Below are 16,439 nucleotides of genomic sequence, written 5' to 3' on the forward strand. Positions count from 1 at the left end.
ACTAACAGAAAACTTAAAATTACCGTAACTCCCATTTCCATCTTTATTCCTCTCGTTGATCGCACTGCCACCGTCCTCTTTCTTCTTATCTCCCACTTCTCGTTCCTCTTCGCTCCGACTCCTTTCTTTCTCTTTCTCGAACCTTCTTTTCCCTCCCCACTCTATTTCTTCTCTGTTTTCTCTTTTCTCTTTCTTTTTCCTCCCCATTCTCTCCCTTCTCTGTTTTCTTTTTTCTTTTTCTTTTTTTTCCCTCTTTTTTTTTCGTCTCCTATTTATACCTCACATGCCTATCAAAACGACGTCGTTTCCCCCTTTTTTTTCTTTCTTCAGTTACTACCTATACTTCCCCCCTAAAAAAAAAATTTAGTCCATCAAATTTTGTTATCTTAGCTCTAAACAGTTTCGGATAATTTTGTCTCATCTCGTCCTCCTGTTTATATGTTGCCTCCTTAGTCACGTGATGTCTCCATTGTATATTCACCATAGGTATCACCCTACTTCTCAACTTCCTTTCTTGTCGCTCGAGAACCCGGATAGGTTCCTCTTCATAAGACAAGTCTTTCTCTAATAGTAACGATTCATACCTTATAATATGATTCAGATCTGGGTGATATTTTCGTAATAAGGATATGTGGAATACATTGTGAACCCCACTATACTGAGGAAGGAACGCTACCCTGTATGCAACCACCCCCACCTTCTTCAGAATCTCAAACGGCCCTACGAAACGGGGACTTAACTTCCCTTTCTTCCCAAACCTCAATAAACCCTCCATGGGAGATACTTTTAGGAACACATGATCCCCTACTTCAAAGCTCAAATCTCTCATGCGATTGTCTACGTACCCCTTCTGTCTACTTTGGGCAGCTTGTAAATTCTGTCGTATCATCAGCACCTTAGCCGTAGTTTCCTCTACCATTTTCGGTCCCAACAACTGTTTTTCTCCCACTTCACTCCAACACACCGACGACCTACAGGGTCTACCATACAGAATTTCATAAGGAGTCATTCCAATGCTGGTGTGATAACTATTATTGTATGTAAATTCTATTAAAGGCAGTATATCCTCATAATCTCCCTTCATGTCGATGACACAAGCTCTCAACTTATCCTCTAATACCTGTATCGTCCTCTCCGTCTCCCCATCCGTTTGTGGGTGAAAAACTGTGCTAAAACTCAATTTAGTACCCAAAGCCTGTTGTAAACCTCTCTAAAATCTGGAGGTGAATCGGGAATCCCCATCAGAAACAATCGATACGGGAATACCGTGTAACCTTACTACCTTTTTGACATACAGTCTGGCCAAATGCTCCACTGAATCAGTTACCTTCATTGCTAAAAAATGAGAAAATTTAGTTAGACGATCAACTACCACCCAAATACTATCATGTTTCTTACAGTTACTTGGCAACTCGGTCACAAAATCCATAGAGACATGTTCCCACTTCCACTCAGGTATGGGTAAGGGCTGTAATAAATCCTCAGGCCTCTGATGTTCCACTTTCACTTACTGGCATATCAAACACCTTGACACATACTCTGCGATATCCCTCTTCATACCCTTCCACCAGAAACTTTTCTGTAAGTTTTTATACATTTTAATACTCCCCGGGTGTATGAAAAATTTGGTATCATGTGCCTCACTGAGTATTTCTTCTTGTATCGTGCGATCATTGGGAACACACATTCTGGTTTTAAATATGAGTATCCCATCATCTTTCACCCCAAAATCTCTCACTGTCCCCTGTTCTACTCCCTTCTGAATCATCTGCATCTCGGTGTCCACCAACTGTCCCTCTATGATTTTCTGAACCAAGGTAGGTTGTGCCCTCAAACTAGCCACATATCTTCCATTGTCCCCTTCCTGAATACATAATTGTTGCATGGCTTCTCCTAAACACCACTCAGACACCATCAAATGAGCTAGCACCCCAGTACTTTTACGACTGAAGGCATCTGCCACCACATTTTCTCATCCGAGGTGATACCTGATTCTACAGTCGAAATCTTTCAACAGGTCCATTCACCTCCTCTGCCACATATTCAATTCCCGCTGTGTGAACATATACTATAAACTTTTATGATCTGTATAAATTTCAAAGATTTTCTCATATAAATAATGTTGCCGCAGCTGCAAGGCATAGACCACTCCAGCCAACTCCAAATCATGGGTTGGATCATTCTTTTTGTGTGTCCTTAATTGTCGAGACCCATACGTTATAACCTTCCTCTGTTGCATTAATACACAACCCAATCCAACATGAGATGCGTTGCTATACACTGCAAAACCACATTCTCCCGACGGAATGGCCAATATTGGGGTAGTAGTCAGTCTGTGTTTCAATTCTTGGAAGCTACCCTCACACATCTCATCCCATTCAAACTTCACATTCTTCTTTTTCAACCTGGTAAGAGGTGCCAAAATACTCAAAAACCTTTGCACAAACCGACGGTAATATCCCGCCAACCCCAAAAAACTTCTGATCTCTGTTATAGTCTTTGGCCTTTCCCACTTTACCACTACTTCTACTTTCGCTGGGTCTATTGATACCCTATCTCTCGACACAATATGGCCCAAGAATGTTATCTAATCCAACTAAAACTCACATTTACTAAACTTTGCATACAGTTTGGCTTTTCGAATAATCTCTAGTATAGTTGTCAGATGTTCCGCGTATTCTACCGAATCTCTTGAATAAATCAATATGTTATCTATGAAGACAATGACATAACGATCCAGCAGGGGTTTGAACACCCGATTCATCAAATCCATAAACACTGCAGGAGCATTCGTTAACCCAAAAGGCATCACCATAAATTCATAATGCCCATACCTGGTGCGGAACGTCGTCTTAGTGATGTCTTCTGCTCTAACCCGTAGCTGATGATACCCCGAACGCAAATCTATTTTTGAAAATATCTGTGCCCCTCGTAACTAATCAAACAAGTCGTCGATCCTGGGTAACGGATACCTATTCTTTATTGTCACTTGATTCAGTTCCCTATAATCAATGCACATTCTCATAGTCCCATCATTTTTCTTAACAAACAGTATTGGGGCCCCCATGGTGACATACTCGGCCAAATAAATTTCTTATCCAGTAGCTCTTGTAACTGTCTACTTAACCCCATTAGTTTTGACCTCGTCATCCTGTATGGAACCTTAGAGATTGGCTGGGTGCCGGGCTGGAGTTCTATAGTGAATTCGACCTCTCTATTGGGTGGCAGTCTCGGAAGGTCGTCTGAAAATATTTCTGAAAAATCTCTCACCATTGGTATCTCTTAGAGTGTAAGCCTCTTACCCTTGCTCCCTATCAAAGACATAGATAACGTTGTAATTCATGCATATATTCTTTTTAACACATTATTTTAACGTAATACTTATTTATTCATTGATTTTTCCCATACAGAAAAAGGTTCTTCGTTAGGAATCTTAAACACTACCCTCTTGCGGAAACAATTTACATGAGCATATTGGGCAGCAAGCCAATCCATTTCTAGTATTACATCAAAGTCTTTAATGTTTAGTAAAATTAAATCTACCTTTAATTTTCTTCCCTCTATTTCTACTCTACAGGAGTTAAACATTACATCAATACATAAAGCGCCATTAGTTGGTGTAGATATTACCAATATCTGGTCTAACACCCGAGGTTCTATCCCTATCCTAGATGCGAACCTAGGCGATACAAATGAATGTGTGGCACCGGGATCAATTAGTACTCTAGTAGAAATATTTGAAATATAAAGTATACCTTGTATTATTTCCGAGGTAGCGGCTGCCTCCAAAACTGTTATGGTAAATACCCGTCTTTGAACAGGTCTACCAGGCTCTCTCGGCAGGGGGCAATCCCGTACGAAGTGTTGAGTGTTCCCACACCGATAGCAGCCCCGACCGCCACTCATACATGGCCGATCCCCATGGTTTTTACCGCACCGCGTACAAATCGAGTTACTCAAAGCCATATGATGACTTGGGGCTGCATCTTGTGTCGTTCTCTGCCTCTTTTCTGTTTGGTCGGATGATGGTAGTGGTCATCTATAACTGGAAAGTCCTTTATTATTGTTAACATGTTCCTTATACAGTGCCTTTACTAACTGTGCCTTTTCCAATATCATCTGATATGTAGGTAATGCAAACATAGCAACCTGGTGATACAATTCCGACTGCAACCCCTTTTCGAACCTCCTGGCTTTCTTGGTCTCATTCATCATAATCTCCGATAGAAACCGGTCCAAATCTGTATATTTCTCGGCATACTCCACCACAAATAATCTTCCTTGTCTCAATTCAGTAAACTCTTCTTCCTTCTGTTGTCTCAGAAAATTTGGAAAGTACTCCACATTGAATGCTTCTAGAAACACCTCCCAAGTGATTGGGGAGATCAGAGCTCCTCTTTTCAATTTCCACCAGCACTCGGGGGATCCTCTTAACATAAATGCAGCCAGTTGTACTTTCTGTTCCGTGGTCACAGTTATCACTTCAAATAATTTTTCTGTTTCCTTTATCCAATTGTCTGCCACCAACGGGTCAGAACCCCCATTGAAGGCAAGAGGGTTTAGCCTTCAGTATTTCTCAATGTTGCTTGTATCCACTACACCTAGGTGAATCCCCTATTGTGGCATTGATGTTGACTCCGCCCGTTAAATTTTATATCCCAGATCATAGTGGCTAGGCTCTCAACTATTCTGCATAGCCGGTTAAAGTCTTCTTGTTGCACGTTGGACTGCCCCACATGGGTTGCAGATGGACCAGTAGTGGGTCTCGACTGTGCGGGAGGAGGCACGACATGGTACGGGGGCGGCCCTTGAAATATAGCGAGTGGCACCTAGGGAAACCCTAGTGCTTGTCATGGGGCCCTTAGTGAGCCCTGTGCCCCCATAGCAGATTCACGACGGGGTCGGCCCCCTTTTTCGTCACCTCCCTTGGTTTACCTGCAGAATAGTGACACCCGTTAGTAATATTCTTAATTTGCTCTGATACCAACTGTAACGCCTTTTTTTTTGTAATGGTATAGTTTACAACAAATCCATGATCAAATACGAAAATTTCATTTCAAGTCAATCATGCACATAGAAACACTATCAAAATCTATTGTTTAGAGTTAGGATAGACCGACAATCATACATGTAACATCACGTGAAATACAACCGTATATACTATCAACAGACATACTATCAACTCTATTACTAACTTTTACACATTCAATTCTGTTAATAAAGATCCTTATTCTGTTGCTCTATATGCTAGGCTCGGAAACCAGCAACTCCGATCCCGACTTCATTCCTACATCATCTGTGAATAATAGAGGGTGAGTTTGAATAACTCAGTACATTAAAAATTAAGTTACAAATATGATATGCACAAATATGAAATCCAATATTTCTACATGTACCCCGTCACCCAACCTAAGCCTACCTTGTTATCATTATGGGACTACGCAGGATTAAAACGTACCTCAATATCCTAAATATCATGCATACCATGTGTGACCGCCCCCAACGTCACCCCAAGCGTACAAATATTCACACCAGTCACCAGTATCGACGATCATCAATAAACTACCTATCTTTCGACCCCTAATAAGCCACACACACACACACACACACACAGATACCATCCTTTACCGTCACTAATATCAACAGCCAAATTCATTTTCGTCAGAGGCTCCCGACCATCACCACCATCGGCGATCGAATTACTTTTTCTAGGTAGCGACAACCAATATCGGTGTCCCCCGATGCTACCGACTCAACACAATATCATCCTGTCCATACTCCCCCACCTTATCTTGAAACTTTCTTATACCTTTAACCTGTGTACCTAAACTACACTCGTCTCTCCATAAGACATGCACTAACACTTAACACACTCACACCTGTGTTCCCTTGCTAACTACCAAATTTACAGCAGTTATACCAACCTATATACAACCCACACCCTCACACCACACAGCTACACCACACATCCCCTCGTCCTACACAGAGACACCCCCACACCTCTATTCCGACACTTCATTCCCACGGTCTATGGCTTCTCTTTCCTCCTCCCAATTTTTCTACATCTACACGCACTACTTCCTCCCTTACACATATTTACCTCACTCACCAAATCTCTTATTCTCCCCCCCTCCACGGCCTACCCTAGATATTCCACTCTCAAATCTCGAAATCACCTCACTCTCCTCCCGTGGTCCCCTCCGCAAACCTCAATTTGTACTCACACAACATCTCATCCCTCTCATGAACCTCACTCACACCCTACACACCTTCCCTTCCCTTCTCCCGTGACTTAGCCTCCTCCATACGCCCTCACTCACACACAACAGCTCCTCTCCCTCATAGACCGGACTCACACACACCGCACTCCTTCCTTTCTCTCATCCCACAGCCTAACATCCTCCATACGCCCTCACTCACACACAACAACTCCTCTCCCTCACAGACCACACTCACACACACTGCACTCCTTCATTTTTCTCCTTCCGCAACCTGACCTCCTCCATACACCCTCACTCACACACAACAGCTCCTCTCCCTCACAGACTGCACTCACACACACCGCACTCATTCATTTCTCTCCTCCCGCGACCTAACCTCCTCCATATGCCCCCACTCACACACGACCTCACCTCTCCTTCACAGACCTCTCTTCCACGCCATCTTTCTTCTTCTCTCTCATTCCACGGTCTAACCTCCTCCATATGCCTCCACTTGCATTCACACAACTCGTCCACCTACAGCAAATTTTTAAATCCACATCACTAACAGAAAACTTAAATTACCGTACCTGCCATTTCCATCTTCCTTTCTCTTGCTGATCGCACTGCCACCATCCTCTTTCTTCTTCTCTATCCCTTTTCGTTCCTTTCTGCTTCGACTCTTCTCTTTCTCTTTCTCAAACCTTCTTTTCCCTCCCCGCTCTCTTTCTTCTATGTTTTCTCTTTTCTCTTTCTTTTTCCTCCCCGCTCTCTTTCCCTTCTCTGTTTTCTCATTTCTTTTTCCTTTTTTTTTTCCTCTTTTTTTTCTTTCCCGTCTCCTATTTATACCTCACATGCCTCTCAAAACAACGTCGTTCCCCCCCCCCCCCTCTTTTTTTTTTCTTTCTTCAGTTACTACAACTATTTATTTTTTGATTTGGTATTTGTCTAATTTTTTTATTAATTTATTTCATATACTCTCAAGTAATATTTAAATTGGTCTCTCTCTATTTTTAACAAATAATACCATAAATTACATATCTCATATTTAAAATTTTTTGACACATTATATATTCTAACAACCAAATCCACATCAGATAATATAATAGATGTTACATTATATCTAACATAGTAGAAAATTTTTTTGCATGTGAATCAATTCAAGCTGGTCTAGTTTAAATAACAAAAATATGTCCACTTAATTCATTATCTCTATCTTTTCATAAAGAGCTTTATTTTTGAGCTTCAACCGTAGTGTCCTTTTCAATTGAATCTAACTGAATAATCTCATCTACACCCTTTGTAACATGTCAACTTATGTGATATTAAAGACAATAAATCATATAAGTTTAAGAATTTTAAATAATATGAATTGTGAAATATAATTTTATATAATTAATTATTTTTTTCTATAACTCATTATTGATATGAGTTAATGTACATGATTTATGGATGAATATTCAAGGAATCAACAACATATATTAAATTTTATATTAATTTACTTTAGAATTGCCTCTCTTTATTCTTTTAATACTTGTATATATTTGTTTAATTATTTATATTAATGGTATAATATTAAATATTTTATTAAGTTATGTATAAATTATTTATAATTCTAATTGATATTTTTTTAAAAAAAAAAATTCAGTTTACTTGATCCAAACTGAAACTAACTAAAAAAAATCAGTTAAAATTAGATTAAACCAAACTTAATACAACCAAGTTTTTGACCCATGATTAGGGGTTTTTTGGTCCAGGTCCAACCCGGTTCGAGTCCATCTTGGATGGGTACATACCCTTATGGTCATGACATGTCATCCTCGTCATTTTAAATGACAGATATTTGCCCTTCAATGGTCCAAACCTTATGTCAATGTACAAAAATATATATGAGATCGAGTATTGATTTTTCAAGTGGATGTTTCAAGATCTTAAGTGTTTAATCTCTCATCTCCTTAATATGAATGCAAAACTTAGATTACCATCGATAAAATAAGATTCTTAAGGACCCTTGGTTCATATAAAGGTATAAGCTAACTAAATTTTATGACAAAGCAATCAAGCAACCAAAATCTCCAAACCTAAAATTTTCTTATCTCATTCTCGTTCGGATTAAACTTAGTATATTTTCTTTAATGTGTCATCCAACTTAATAGACGAGAGCTAAAAATTTGATTGCATAATCCACTATAAAAGTTGGTGAAGTTGGTAAAATAGACTGTCAAAATCCAAAATTTGAGAGCTAAGAATAAAAAAATTTGGCCACTATAGTTGAGTGATAGAATGGTAGTTTGGTACTTGGCGTGGGTATTTATTGATTAACCGAAGAACTAATAATTATAGATATAACGTTTACATAATTTAATGTAAACCGGTAGATAGAATAAATAAACATGAAATATATATATATATTTAAAATACGAATAAATCTAAACTGATTCACATATAAAAATATTTTATATAAATATTTTTCTATCATATTAAATAGTACGTGACATTTAACATGAGTGAATGACTTATAAATATATATCACAGACTTTATATGTGATATCTAAAGTTAACATGCGCTAAATATTAATAATGATAAGAGACTAATATAAACACCATTTAAAAGTATGAAATAATTGAAATAAAATTGAGATAAAGATGAAATTGAATAGAAATAAATAATATAAGAGTTAAATTTATATATTGACCATTTTTTATATGTATAAATTATAAGTTGGTTAAAATATGTTTCAGAATAATCAAATATGAACAGAAATAAGTTTCTAAAGGTTAATTAATTAATTTTTATGTTTTGTGAATTGAATACATACAAATTTAAAAATAAAGTTAATTAAAAAAATAATTTCACTTTCACGGATCAAATTCACTTTCCGTTGTCGTTTTTCGATTTGCAATTTTAGCATGCAGGCATCAGTGCATCAACAGTTTTTTTTCCCGGGAAAAAATGAAACGGTTTTTTAACTAACCAACCGCCAGCTTTCTGTTTTCATCACTCAGTATACAACACGTGCAATTTTCAGTCGCAGAGAAGAAGAAGAAGAAGAAGAAGAAGAAGAAGAAGCAAGCGCTTCCATGGCGAGATCAAACAAGAGCATCAAGAACCCTTTCTTCACAATCACCCCGCCACCATTCTTCTACCTCTTCACCTCTTCCCCATTTTCCTCACTCCTCTTCTCCCCCAAGAAGGGAAGCCCTAGAACGCACCATAATAAACTCTGCATTCCACCAGCCCTTTCTCTTTTCTTCCTATCTTTCCTACTTTCCTTCACTTTCTTGGGAATTTCAGTCCTTAGCTTCACAACCATATCTCAACGTTCATCTCCATGCTCTCTCATATCTCCTTCATCGGATTCCTACTCTTCGATTGCCTTCGCTTCGCATTCTGCAGTTGGTTCTTCCAACGAGAATAAGCCGAAGCTGGGAAACAGCGCAATGATCCCATTGCCTGCTCACGTGATTGTAGGGAATGTTTCACAGGAAGAAAAAGAGTTCTGGCGGCAGCCAGACGGGGGAGGAGGGTACGCACCGTCCTTGGATTTCAGTATTGGGTATCGGAAAAGGTCGGCGAAGATTGTGAAGGAGAAGAGGAGGTTCTTGATGGTGTTGGCTTCTGGGGGTTTGTACCAGCAGAGGAATCAGATTGTTGATGCTGTTGTTATTGCGAGAATTCTTGAAGCGGCGTTGGTTGTTCCAGTTTTGCAGGTTAACATGATTTGGGAAGATCATAGGTAAAAACAAAAAACCAGACACAAAAAAGGGTTTACTATCTTTGAATGCAGATGAATAAAGTGTTGTTTGCTTTCTTAGAAAATTTTATGGGCGTGTACTGAAAATTCATTTGGTATCTCCATTGGGTTTGAAATTTGGAAGATAGAAAATAAGTAGAAAAAATTACTGTGATTCAACACCAGTTTATAGTCTTCTTTGTTGAAATTGCAGTAAGTTCTCAGACATATTTGAATGGAGATGAATAAAGTCTTGTTTGGTTTCTTAGAAAATTTTATGGGCGTGTAATGAAAATTCATTTGGTATTTCCTCTGGGTTTGAAATTTGGAAGATATAAAATAAGTAGAAAAAACTACTATGTAATTTAACACCAGCTTATTGTCTTCTTTGTTGAAATTGCAGTAACTTCTCAGACATATTTGATGTTGAACACTTCAAACGGACATTACAAGCTGATATACGAGTTGTATCATCACTTCCCTCCACACATTTGACGTTAAAGCAATCAGTGGAAAACCAGATTCCTTATGATGTTTCCCCGCTTTGGATCCGTGCCAGATTCTTCAGACAAGTAAGTCAAAGGAGAAGCTTGATTAGTACACTTTCATGTGACTGTAAACTGCCTGAAATCAGGAAAAAGTTAACTCTATTTGGCTTATCAAGAAAGCTTTCAGTTTGTTTTTCATGAAAGCTTCAAGTTGAAGATATACTAGACTTGATGTAGAATTATGGAGAGAATCATATTTTCTCATGGCTATTTCAATTTTTTGTTCCATGTAGCTAAATGAGGAGGGTCTTCTGGTAATGAAAGGGTTGGATTCTAAACTCTCCAAGAATCTTCCACCTGACTTACAGAAGCTGAAATGTAAGGTATATTCCCAAAATAAAAAACAGCCCATGTCAGATTCGAAGGATCCATATATTGGAAGAACCCATAAATATACTTGATTCACTTTTAAGTTATACCACTCACACATTCATAGAGTCTTCTTAAAAATTACAAATGGTTGGCTTGATAAGTTTAATCTTCTGGTTCTCCCACTTCATATTGCAGGTAGCTTTCCACGCATTAAGATTTGCAGCACCAATTCTTGAGCTCGGTAATAAACTTGCGAGAAGAATGTGGATAGAGGGACCTTATATCGCTCTCCATCTCCGCTTAGAGAAAGATGTGTGGATTAGAACCGGATGTCTCTCCGGTTTAGGACTGGATTATGATGGAATCATCACTAGGACCAGAGAATCTCAACCTGAATACCTCACTGGAAGAGTAAACATGAGCAATGCTCAGCGTAAATTTGCTGGACTTTGTCCACTTAACACGCAAGAAATGACCAGGTAAATTTAGAAGATGGATTCCAAATGTCCAATTTCTCAATCTAAAATTAATAAACATTAGTTGGAATACTGTAAAATGTGATTTCTAATGCAGGCTATTGAAGGGTCTGGGTGCACCAAGCAGTGCACGAGTATATATCGCTGGAGGAGAGCCATTGGGAGGGGCTAAGGCTCTGGAACCACTTGCTAAGGAGTTCCCAAATTTAGTCACAAAGGAAATCTTGGCACATAATGGAGAACTCTTACCATATGCCAATAAGAACTCTGCATTGGCTGCCATTGATTACATTGTTTCGCTGAGCAGCAATGTGTTTATACCTTCCCATGGCGGAAACCTGGCTCGAGCCATGCAGGGTCACCGAGCTTATGTTGGTCATAGGAAATTCATAAGGCCCAACAAGCGAGCAATGTTTCCATTCTTTGAGGATGACTCCATTTCTGAACCAGAGTTCAGATATGTTGTCAAAAACCTACACAACAAATATCAGGGGCAGCCTGAGCCAAGGAATAACAAGAGAGACCGAGATGTGATTGCATATCCAATGCCTGAGTGCATTTGTAAGCGGGACAAAGGCATTCTAAATGCAATTCGATGAGTATATGCTTATACTGGACTCGTCTCTACATATTTCATTACAGTTCTAATCATGTAACCAAATTCTTTTGAAGATGTTTGTATAGTGCAATACTGATTTTGCCTAATTAGAAATGTCTATTGACCATCTCCTTTACTTTGATCTTGGTAAAACCTACTTTATATTTCTACTAATCAAACAATAGTAATATATATCTATGCTAACCATAAAAACAGGATAAATAAATAAATACAGAGATTTAATATGTCTTCTCTCTCATGCCACACTAAGTCTCCTGCAAATGGCAAATGTGTAGTTGAAGCTTGACAACCCCCCCAAAAAAAAAAGAACTTTCTTGCAAGAACATTCTTGTTAATAGATATTTTTAGTGTATGCATTTTCAATTAATTTTTCATTCAATATTTTGGTTGTAAAAAGGTACATTAAAATAAATTTCTAAATTTTAATATTATATCAAAGTATAATAGAAAGTGTGTATATGTATTGTAATGATGAAACTCTTTCCATACACAGAAATTAAATCTATAAATTTACATTGTAATAAACTCTTTAAATGTGATAAAATTTAAAACATTTCAAATTTCAACGACATATTAAGGGTATCTAAATTAATTTTGAAAAAAATTGTAACTGCCACGTAAACTTCTCTCATGTTTCTAACAAATTATTGCCATCTCATTCACGTTATAACGACTTCCACCGTTGATTCAGTTTAATTTAATTTATGAATTTATAATTAAATTTAGGTTTATTTTTTAGTTTATATTTTTTTAAATAAAATATATATAAATTTGAATTTATAATTAAGTGAATAAAATGAAATATTAGAAATAGAGATTTAAATTATATTTAAACATAGTTAAGGAAAAATTTTACTTAAATATTTTAGAAACTTATAAATATTATGATAAGATCAAGCTGGTCTTTGTAATAACACATGTCCAGTCTTTCTGGGCCTTTATAATGGGCCAGGAAGTAAAATGGCTAAATCGGAAATAGCAAAGAAAGAGGAAATATTGGATTAAAAAAAAAAAGAAAGAAAAACGCGTCTTTGTATTCTGGAAGACGACGGAATTGGGAACCGACTAAAGTTAGTGCGTCTATATATAATAAGATCGAGAGAGGTACCAGCACACGTAACAATACGCGTTTTCGGCGAGAGAAACATTGAAGCCGTTCGTTCTTCCGAGTCGAGTCGAGTCGATTCAATTCGATCATCGCGAATCTTCTCTTTTCTTCTCGAGATTACTCTCTGGTAAGGTCTTTCATTACCTGTGAGCAGACAAGGAGAGGCAGCCGAAAATATAACGTCGAACTCTTCTAGGGTTTTAATTGATTGTGATCTACTTCTTTACTTTATTGCGATTCTTTCTCGATTGATCTCTGAATATTTTCTGCTGAATTTTTCGATCTGTACGTTGTTTCTTGATTCACCGATTTAGTTTGTGATATCTGAGATTTCTGGGGTTTGACTTTGGAATATCAAGAAGGTGAAAGGAACTTAAAAGAAAGTTGTTGAGTCCATTATTTCTGTTATCTTTTTGGGGGTTTAGGGTTTGGAGATCTGTTTTCTTTGGTTCTTGTTTTTGTTTTTCTTTTTAGTTTTTTTTTTGTTTTTGATTGTGAAGAGTTGTGGTTGTTAAACAAATGGCGGCAGGGCGAGTTGATGTTTTGAGAAGAAGTGATTTCTATGGCCACCCTAAAAAAGAATACAATCATCTTACGAACGGTGCTCGTGGTTTGAAGTCAAGCCGGGGGCAAAGTAACGGTAGAAAGCATGTATTCAATACATCCCCACCTGAGCATAACTTGGGTGTCAAAGAAAGGGATGGGTACCGAGTTTCCCCTAACGAACTCAATATCAGTTACCAACGAGGTGAAACACAAACGGAGAGAGAGGTTCAATTGCCTCCTCAAAAGAAAAGGAAGTTTTCCCCAATTATATGGGACTTGGAAGACAAAGGAGTCAGAATCTCTTCTAGGAACATGCTTGTATCTTCAAGTGCCACTTTGTCCCCACCAAGACCGGATGGTGGTATGGTGGACATTGTCTCAGACGAGGGTCGTCTCGAATGTCCAGTCTTAGAGAATCAGGTGCTTCAATCAGTTAAGCCTCATGACCCTGAGTCGTTGGCACTTGTGTTATCTCCATTGCATCAGGAGCAGAATGCGGTTGATAAATTTGAAGATCAGATGGAGGAAGAAGAGCTAGTTCAGGTACCTAATATTGTGACATCAAGGTGGGCATCGGAGATTGATTCTCCAAAAGAAATATCTTCATCTGATAGTAAACAGGGCAGGGGGAGTTCCACTCCTGAGAGTGGGGAGTTTTTGAGGGAGGACTCTGAAGGACATAGGGCCAGATCATCTGGATCTTATCAAAGGGATTCATCTGCAGGAGATGAATACTCAGAGTTTGAGAGTGGAAATCTTATAGATACCGATGATAAACAGGGGGAGAGTACTTATGTTGACGAGTCAGACTCAAATGCAGAAGAAGCTACTGCTCTTAGTCAGGGAGATAGAAATTTGTGGCATGGTAGTAGAAGTGTATTTGAATATGAGAAGTTGAATAAAATAAATGAAGGCACTTATGGAATTGTGTATAGAGCCAGGGATAAGAAGACCGGAGAAATTGTGGCCCTGAAAAAGGTGAAAATGAATATTGGAAAGGAAATGGAATATGAGTTTCCATTGACTTCTTTGAGGGAAATTAACATTCTTATGTCCTTTAATCATCCTGTGGTTGTGAATGTTAAAGAAGTGGTGGTGGATGACTCTGATATTGTTTTTATGGTCATGGAGCATGTGGAACATGATATTAAGGGGATAATGGAGACAATGAAGCAGCCTTTCAGTACTAGTGAAGTCAAATGCCTAATGCTACAATTATTGGAGGGTGTAAAATATCTTCATGATAATTGGATCATTCACAGGGATCTGAAACCATCAAATCTTCTTTTTAACAACAAGGGCGAGTTGAAAATATGCGATTTTGGCATGTCACGTCAGTATGGGAGTCCACTCAAGCCTTATACACAGTTGGTGGTTACACAGTGGTATAGGTAAGATGCTGAGATTTACACTATTTTTGTCGATTTAAGTAGCCTGGATTAGGCAAATATTGCTTAAACTAGTGTGTAAATGTACTTTCTTTGCACTTTTTTTGCTGATGTAATTATGTTAACATTGCAGGGCACCTGAACTACTACTAGGAGCAAAACAGTATTCAACAGCGATTGACATGTGGTCAGTTGGTTGTATAATGGCTGAATTATTATATAAACAACCGTTGTTCCAAGGAAAAGGAGGAAGTGAAATTGATCAGCTTCATAAGGTAATTGTTGGTTGTCTTGAGCTGGTACCTATGGTCCTTTTCTCTTGCTGATCATGTTGTCATTTGAAACTGTTGCAGGTTTTTGCAATTCTTGGCACACCAAATGAAATGATTTGGCCTGGGTTATCAAGATTACCAGGAATCAAAGCTAATTTTGTTAAGCAACCGTGAGTATTACATAAAGAACCATATATTTTTTTGGTCATGAAATGACTCATGATGGGCAGATCATCAGTATCTGTCCTACCTGGACAGAAGTTTCTACACCAATATTCAGTTGTTGATGATCCTTCTCTTTTCTTTCTCTTTGGATCCAGGTACAATATGTTGCGCAAGAAGTTCCCTCTCACTTCTTTCACTGGCTCTCCAGTTCTATCTGATTTGGGATTGGATTTGTTAAACAAACTTCTTACTTATGACCCTGAGAAGGTAATCAATGATCTCTAGTTGCTTGTATTTTCCCTTTAGTGTATAATTTGATTGTGAAAGGCAATTATGCTAATGAAAAGCTTTATCATTTGCTTGCAGCGAATAACAGCAGATGCTGCTCTTGATCATGATTGGTTCCGTGAGGTTCCTCTTCCGAAAGCCAAAGAGTTCATGCCTACATTTCCACCAAGGCATGCCGGAAAAAGGTAGAAGAGTAGCTAGAAGCCTTGAACAGCTCAGGGAAGTCATCAGCGTTTTTTCTCACTTTGCACCATAGCGCTCTGACATTTTGTTTCGTAACTACCTTTAGGAGAAAGTCTTGGCAGCTCGTGGAAGTCACCAACATTTTTTCACATTGCTATTATTGCTTGTTGGCATATTGTTTTCTAATGTTTAGAATGATTTTTAAAAAGGGGAAGGGATTACGAGATATTATGCTGTCTTGGCAGGCACATAGATGATGTGCTTGTTGCATGGAGATCAAATTCCAGGATCTATTAAGCCTGCTATGGTGGACCATAAATGCTTATGGTCCTTTAAGCTGCAAGGTGTGGGGTCTTCTCTTTGATATCTTCTTTTGTCCAATATTTGTTGGTTTCAGTTGTAACTTCTGTAAATATTCTCAGTAACGGAAAAAGGAGATGCTCGACTTTTACAACTTTACCTATTTATTCATTTATATCAATGAACTCTATTCACTCTATTTCTTTAAATATTTTCCACCTTATTTGCAAGAGATAATTGATCTGAACAAATGAGGATCTCTTTTGATTTCCCTCTCAATGGATGGAAATTACAGATGCA

General features: G+C 38.1%; 2 protein-coding genes across 2 annotated transcripts; both read left to right on the top strand.

The window, feature by feature from the left end:
• Positions 1 to 9,177: 9,177 nt before the first annotated feature.
• On the top strand, positions 9,178 to 11,995 carry LOC110820361 (O-fucosyltransferase family protein). Its single transcript, XM_022049807.2, has 5 exons — positions 9,178 to 9,937; positions 10,338 to 10,506; positions 10,716 to 10,805; positions 10,990 to 11,273; positions 11,368 to 11,995. Exons 1-5 carry the CDS (start codon positions 9,282 to 9,284, stop codon positions 11,867 to 11,869), a joined length of 1,701 nt encoding a protein of 566 aa, XP_021905499.1. The 5' UTR covers positions 9,178 to 9,281; the 3' UTR covers positions 11,870 to 11,995.
• Positions 11,996 to 12,986: 991 nt separating this feature from the next.
• LOC110820383 (Protein kinase superfamily protein) lies at positions 12,987 to 16,338 on the top strand. The gene is given in 6 exon segments (XM_022049831.2): positions 12,987 to 14,934; positions 15,065 to 15,206; positions 15,285 to 15,373; positions 15,524 to 15,635; positions 15,735 to 15,832; positions 15,834 to 16,338. Coding segments are annotated over 6 exon segments (1,938 nt in total). The 5' UTR covers positions 12,987 to 13,516; the 3' UTR covers positions 15,913 to 16,338.
• The last annotated feature ends 101 nt before the right edge of the window (positions 16,339 to 16,439 follow it).

This window comes from Carica papaya, chromosome 9 (genome assembly GCF_054855325.1).
Source record: "Carica papaya isolate Zhongbai chromosome 9, ASM5485532v1, whole genome shotgun sequence".
Classification (NCBI taxonomy): Eukaryota; Viridiplantae; Streptophyta; class Magnoliopsida; order Brassicales; family Caricaceae; genus Carica; species Carica papaya.

What these genes read in the sequence shown, in the direction of transcription:
- LOC110820361 (XM_022049807.2), top strand. Translation starts at nt 9,282, where the DNA reads ATGGCGAGATCAAACAAGAGCATCAAGAACCCTTTCTTCACAATCACC. An exon ending in GTGCCAGATTCTTCAGACAA is followed by an intron (nt 10,507 to 10,715) that starts GTAAGTCAAAGG and finishes TGTTCCATGTAG; the next exon opens with CTAAATGAGGAGGGTCTTCT. An exon ending in TACAGAAGCTGAAATGTAAG is followed by an intron (nt 10,806 to 10,989) that starts GTATATTCCCAA and finishes TTCATATTGCAG; the next exon opens with GTAGCTTTCCACGCATTAAG.